General features: G+C 44.3%; 1 protein-coding gene across 1 annotated transcript in view; it reads left to right on the top strand.

The window, feature by feature from the left end:
* The window catches only part of LOC122541415 (N(G),N(G)-dimethylarginine dimethylaminohydrolase 1-like), an 80393-nt gene that overhangs the window by 54903 nt on the left and 18157 nt on the right, over positions 1-7333 (top strand). Inside the window, exon 2 of the mRNA XM_043678173.1 lies at positions 2523-2622. Within this exon, the coding sequence (XP_043534108.1) occupies positions 2523-2622 (100 nt within the window). The remainder of the gene's footprint in view (positions 1-2522; positions 2623-7333) is intronic.

The raw sequence follows: 7333 nt of genomic DNA, 5'->3' as shown, positions 1-7333 counted from the left end.
GCTGGTGGGGGCGGAAGTGGTGGTGACAACGGCAGTAGGGATGGCGGAAGTCACTGAGCATGTGGCATCAGCGATGATGTGAGGGGCGGAAGTGATGTCACGTGTGATGCATGAGGAATTGTGAGGGGTGGAAGTAGTTGTGGGAGTGGCCATGATGGGGGCGGAAGTGACATCATCAATCAGCATGGGGGTGGCAGCTACATCAGCTGCAACGTCGCTTTCGCTGCTCCTTGGATGCTGCCTGAACTGCTGTGCTCTTCCAGCACCACTAATCCACAATATGGTCAATATGAACTTCAGCAAAGCATTAGACAAGATTCCACATGGAAGACTGATTAACAAAATTAGATCACATGGAATCCAGGGAGAGTTAGTCTTTTGCATACAAAATTGGCTCGAAGGTAGGTGACAGAGGATAGTGTTGGAGGGTCAATCTTGAACTGAAGGCCTGTAACCAGTGGTATGCCGCAAGGATCGGTGCTGGGTACACTGCTTTTTGTCATTTATATAAATGATTTGAATGTGAGTATGGGAGGAATGGTTAGTAAGTTTGCAAATAACACCAAAATTGGTGGTGATGTCAATAGTGAAGAAGGTTACCTCAGAGTACAAAGGGACCTTGGTCAGATGAGCTGATGGGTCAATGAGTGGCAGATGGAGTTTAATTTAGATAAAAGTGGGTTGCTGCATTTTGGTAAGGCAGTTCAGGGTGGGACTTAATGATAAGGTCCCAGGGAGTGTTGCTGAGTAAAAATGTCCTTGGGTGCAGGTTCATAGTTATTTGAAAGGTAGACAGGGTAGTGAAGAAGGCATTTGGTATGCTTCCCTTTACTGGTCAGTGCATTGAGCATGGGAGTTGGAATGTTATGTTATGGCTGTACGGGACATTCGTAAAGCCATTTTTGGAATATTGCATTCAATTCTTGTCTCCCTGATATAAGAAAATGTTGTGAAACTTGAAAGGGTTCGGAAAAGATTTACAAGCATGTTGCCAGGTTTGGAGAGTTTGAGCTGTCGGGAGAGGCTGAATAGTCTGAGGCTATTTTCCTTGGAGCTTTGAAGGCCGAGGGATGACTTTATTGAGATTGACAAAATCATGAAGGGCAGGGATAGGGTGAAGGGCCAAGGTATTTTTCCCAGGAAAGGAGAGTCCAAAACTAGGGGTCATAGGTTTAAGGTGAGAGGGGAAAGATTTAAAATGGACCTAAAGGGCAACATTTTCATGCAGAGGGTGGTACATATGTGGAATGAGCTTTCAGAGAAAGTAATGGAAGCTGGTACAATTACAATAGTTAAACTATCTGGTTGGGTGTATGAGTAGGAAGGGTTTAGAGGGATATGGGCTAAATGCTGGAAAGTACAACCACATTAATTTAGGATATGTAGTTGGCATGGATTATTTGGACCAAAGGGTCTGTTTCTGTGCTGTACAATTCTGTGACTGTTTATATTTTTGAGTTTTCTCTTGGGGGCAAGCTCAATTTGTTGTCAATGAGCACATCCTGAATACAATATAATGGTTCTATGGCATCTTTCACCATCCCAAGACTTCTGCAGCCAGTAGATTATTTTCCATGTAATTTTGCAGTAATTGTTCACTATTACAATGTAAAAATGTACAGAATCCAATTTGTTCACAGCAAGGTCCCACAAAGAGCATTGAGGAAATGCCTAGATCACTATCTTTTCATGTTGGCTCATACATAAACATCAGCCAGATCTGAAAAGGGCACTCTGCTGCATTGCTTCAAAATAGAGATCCGGGGATCCATTCCTTTGAGAAAGGAGGGCAAATGAGGTCTCAGCTTAATATTCTTTCCCAAAGATGATTGTGGTGTAACACAGACTGGGTACTGAATCCTCCTTTGGTTGCATGGATTATTGTGGCTGCCTACTTGGAGAAATGCTTAACATCCCTTTTTTAAATGTGTTTAACAACATGAATGGGCCATTTGCCCTGTTGACTCTGCTCCATCTGATTTTCCACCTCTTTGCTGTTTTTCCCTGCGAATCCCATATCCTTGACATCATATATATATCCAGAGTTTCTATTGATTTTGGTCTTGAGCATTCTCAGTGAGTGAGCTTCTACAGCCCTCAGGTCGAGAATTCCAAAGATTCGGCTCCCTCTGAATGGACAAAATGCTTCCTCCTCTCTGTCTTAAATGGCCTGCCCTTTTATTGTCAGATTACAGCTAGAAGAAACCAGAGTCACCAGCCAAGGGGATATATCCTACCCACATTTAGTAAGAATTTTGTAAATTGAAACACCGTAGTACTTTGCTCTTGCTGAGAACTAGTGCAGGGACAACTGGCAGATTGGTCGCTTGCTGTGCTGTGTAACAATTCTAAATGGAGACTGTTTTTTGTAAACCAATCCTGCCAGGCATTGAGATTGTAGATGGAGCTCTGCGTTCAACTGGAACAGCACACACTGCTTGGGAAGAGGGTAGTTCAGCTGTTATTGGTAGGTTTTTTTTTTAGTGTGAGGTTAGTTTGAACAACAGCTTTTTGTATTGCAGGTGGCAACGGTGAAGAAAGTTCTGGAAGAGCTGAAGCTGCGTGTGTTCGAAGTGACGGATGAGAAAGCCACGCTTGACGGCAGCGATGTCTTCTTCACAGGTGAATAGAACGTAGAAAAGTACAGCACAGAACAGGCCCTTTGGCCCATGATGTTGAGGTTTAATACTAATGTAAAATATAATAACTTAACCTTTGCACCCCGCAACTCACTGCTATTCATGTGAATGTCCAGCAGTCGCTTAAATGTCCCGAATGACTCTGCTTCCACCACCACAGCTGGCAATGTATTCCATGCATTCACAACTCTCTGCATAAAGAACCTACCTCTGACGTCTCCTTTATACCTTCCTCCTTCAAACTATGACTCCTCGTACCAGTCAATCCTGCCCTGGGGAAAAGTCTCTGGCTATTGACTCTACCTATTCCACTCATTATCTTGTATAAATGTCAGTTATATTTTCTCTCTCACCAGCTCCTGACAACTACTTCTCACCACTGCCAGAAACCCTGTTGTGTGAGTTTTCACTCACTCACTTGTGGTCACATTACCCATGATGGATTTGCTTAATTTACAAGAATGTTGCCAGGGTTGGAGGATTTGAGCTATAGGGAGAGGATGAACAGGCTAGGGCTGTTTTCCCTGGAGCGTCGGAGGCTGAGGGGTGTCTGCATGGGTTTCCTCCGGGTGCTCCGGTTTCCTCCCACAGTTCAAAAATGCGCAGGTTAGGTGAATTGGCCATGCTAAATTGCCCGTAGTGATAGGTGAAGGGCTAAATATAGGGGAATGGGTCTGGGTGGGTTGCGCTTTGGCGGGTCGGTGTGGACCTGTTAGGCTGAAGGGCTTGTTTCCACACTGTAAGTAATCTAATCTAATCTAATGAAAAAGAGACCTATGGGGCAACGTTTTCACAAAAAGGGTGGTACGTGTATGGAATGAGCTGCCAGAGGAAGTGGTGGTGGCTGGTACAATTGCAACATTTAAGAATCATTTGGATGGGTATATGAATAGAAAGGGTTTGGAGGGATATGGGCCACGTGCTGGCAGGTAGGACTAGATTGGGTTGGGATATCTGGTTGGCATGGACAGGTTGGATCGAAGGGTCTGTTTCCATGCTGTATATCTCTGACTCTATAACTGCTGATTTGGGACTTCGTTTCCAGGCTCCAGTAGCCCTCTAGCATTGCCTGCCCAGTCTCCTGTGTCTGGACCCATGCCTTGAGTGTGAACTGGTTTTTCAACTACAAGGGAATGAGTGAAGCTCATCCATAGAATGGCTATAGCACAAATGTCAGTATTGGCGGAGGTCAGTCATCTCAGTTCCAAGGCATCTCTGCAGGAGTTCCTTAGTCCTAGGCCCAATCATCTTCATCTGTTTCATCAATAGCCTTCCCTCCATCATAAGGCCAGAGTGAGGATGTTTGCTGATGATTGCACAATATTCAGCACCATTCATGACTCTTTAGATACTGAAACAGTCCATTTTCAACACGACAAGGACAATACCCAAGTTTGGGCTGACAAGTGGCAAATAACATTTGTGCCACACGAATACTAGGCAATGACCATCTCCAATAAGAGATAATCTAACCATTACCCCTTGACGTTCACTCGTGTTACCATCCCTGAATACCCCACCATCAACATTCGGGGGGGGGTTACCATTGACCAAAAACTCAACTGGACTTGCGGACTATAAGAGCAGATCAAAAGCAGAGAATGCTGTAGCTTACCTCCTGACTCCCCAGAGCCTGTCCATCATCTACAAAGCACAAGTCAGGAGTGTGATGGCCCTACTTGCCGGAATGATGCAGTTTCAACAACACTTAAAAAGCTTGACACTATCCAGGACAAACCACCCGCTTGATTGGTACCACATCCACAATCATATACTCCCTCCAACAATGACACTTAGTTGCAGCAGTATCTGAACTATCCATAAAGTGCACTGCAGAAATTCAAAGATCCAAAAGCAGCACCTTTCAACCCCACGACCACCATCATCGAGAAGGAGAAGAGCAGCAGAAACACAGGAGCACAACCAACTGCAAGCATCCATCCAAACCACTCTCAATCCTGATTTGGAAAAATGTCACCGTTCCTCCACTGTGACTGATCAAAATCCTGAATTCTCTCCTAAGAGCATTGTGGGTACCTACCGCACATGGATTGCAGCATTTCAAGAATGTAGCTCACCACCACCTTCTCAAGGGCAACTGGGGGCAGGCAATAAATGCTGAGCAGCCAGTAACGCCCACGTCCCATGACTGAATAATGAAAAGAAAGAGGCCACTCAGCCCATTGTTTCTGTGCGGGTTCTTCACTGTGCAAGTTACTGGTCCTAATCCCTTGCTTTTCCTATAGACTAGGAAATCTTATTTTCTTCCAGTAATTATTCAACTTCCTTTTGAAAGAGTTGACACTCAGTCTTCTTCCACAACACAATCGGACAGCAAATCGGACAGCAAGATCCTAATCATTTGCTTCAAATAAAAGATTAAACTTTCATCACCTTATAAAAACCAATTATAGAGTCATAGAAACAGATCCTTCATGGGAACAGTCCAACTCATCCTTGCTGACCAGATATCCTAAACTAATCTAGTCCTATTAGCCAGCACTTGGCCCATATCTCTCTAAACCCTTCCTATTCATATACCCATGCAGATGCCTTTTTAAATGCTGTAATTTTACGGGCATCCACCACTTCCTCTGCCAACTCATTCCATACATGCACCACCCTGTGCATGAAAAAGACGCCCCTTAGGTCCCTTTAAATTTTTTCCCCTCTCAACCTGAACCAATGCCCCAGGGAAAATACCTTGTCTATTTCCCTTATCCAATCCCCTCATGATTTTATAAACCTCTATAAGGTCACCCCTCAGCCTCTGACACTCCAGGGAAAACACCTCCAGTCTATTCAACCCTCCAACCCTGGCAACATCCTTTGTAAATCTTTTCTGTTTCACAACATTCTTCCAATAGGAGGGAAACCACAGCTGCACACAATATTCCAAAAATAGCCGAACCACTGTCCTGTACAGCCGCGAAATGATCTCCCAACTCCTATATTGGATGCTCTGACCAATAAAGGAAAGCATACCAAAAGCCACCTTCACTCTACGTTCAATGACTATGAACCTGCTCTGCAAGGTCTCTTTGTTCAGCAACACTCCCCAGGACGTCACCGTTAAGATGGTAATTTGCCTTTCCAAAATGCAGCACCTCACATTTTTCTAAATTAAACTCTATCTGCCACTCCTCAGCCCATTGGCCGATCTGATGTACTCTGAGGTAACCTTCTCTGCTGTCCACTACGCCTGCAATTTTGGTGTCATCTATAAACTTACTCAGTATACCCATTACATTCGCATCCAAATCAATTGCTTTGATTTGATAATATATAAGCAATATACTACTGATACTGGAGAAATAAATGTCATTGGACTCTCCACAATGCTGCCAGACCTGCAGAGTTTCTCCAACATTTTCTGTTCTCACTGCTTTAAATTGATACTTTCTTGTTTTTCACTTCATCCACTAACTGGTACAGTATCTCTCAATCTGCTCTGCCTGACCTTTCATGGATTTGAATATCTAGATTAGATTAGATTACTTACAGCGTGAAAACAGGTCCTTCGGCCCTACGGGTCCACACCGACCCACCGAAGAGCAACCCACTCAGACCCATTCCCCTAAATTTACCCCTTCACCTAACACTATGGGTAATTTAGCATGGCCAATTCACCTAACCTGCACATTTTTGGACTGTGGAAGGAAACCGGGGCACCCGGAGGAAACCCACACAGGCACGGGGAGAATGTGCAAACTCTAGACAGTTGCCTGAGGCGGGAATTGATCCCAGGTCTCTGGGGCTGTGAGGCAGCAGTGCTAACCACTGTGCCACCGTGCCGCCTGCCCATCTCTGTCACATTGCCTCCCAACATTTGCAATCTGTCTGTAAGACTGAAGTCCCTCATCCCGAGAACCATTCTTGTGATTTTTTTCTGCTTTCACTTATCCATCCTAAAGTGTGGTGCCCTGAATTGGACACATCCATATTTTCATTTTCTCACAGCAGCATTCACTTGGAAGTGATAAATGTGACTTTGCATTATCTGCCCACGTTCGTATCAGAAGATGTAGTAGTAAAAGTAAGCCATTCAGTCCATTACATCTGCTCTGCTACTCAATGAGATGAATGGCTGATCTGACCATTCACACCATCAATTGTCTGCCTTTTCACTATCGACAGGTAAACTCAATAGGACAATGATGGGAAAGCTCTCCTCCTCAACTCAATCTTGCTTGGACACTCTACTCTACAGAGATCCAATACAGGAAAATATCAGTGTCGCCTTCATTCAGTTTAAAACTCCAAGTTGCTGCTTCAACTTTAACACCAACTTTGTTTAAAATAATTGCACTTAGCAGCCTACTGTGTTCTAGTCCAGTTCTCTTCCATTTTTGTGGTTTTCCTCCCAACATCCAGCAAAGAATGTGTACTCTGGTGTATTGAACACTTTCTCACTGTGACCTTTCCTAGGGCAAGAACAGAAGAAACCTTTGTGTACTCGACTCATTCCGTACTACTTTGGTCCCAATCTCCAAGTGACCCAGTTTGGCATTTCTGCACATTGCACACTATCTTGTGCCCTGTTGGAAATTATTAAAATGAGGGAGCACTGGATTGAGAGTACTGTGGTAGGCCACACAGAAGGTTTTGTTCCATTTGAGACTTGAGGAGCTTTGTACTGGATGTTCTACATTTTGAATCCTGCAGGTAGCAAACCCCTCCTCAGCTTGCACTTC

This window comes from Chiloscyllium plagiosum, chromosome 37 (assembly GCF_004010195.1).
Source record: "Chiloscyllium plagiosum isolate BGI_BamShark_2017 chromosome 37, ASM401019v2, whole genome shotgun sequence".
Lineage (NCBI taxonomy): Eukaryota > Metazoa > Chordata > Chondrichthyes > Orectolobiformes > Hemiscylliidae > Chiloscyllium > Chiloscyllium plagiosum.
Note: the sequence above shows the minus strand (reverse complement) of the source record. Positions and strands in the feature narration are given on the sequence as shown.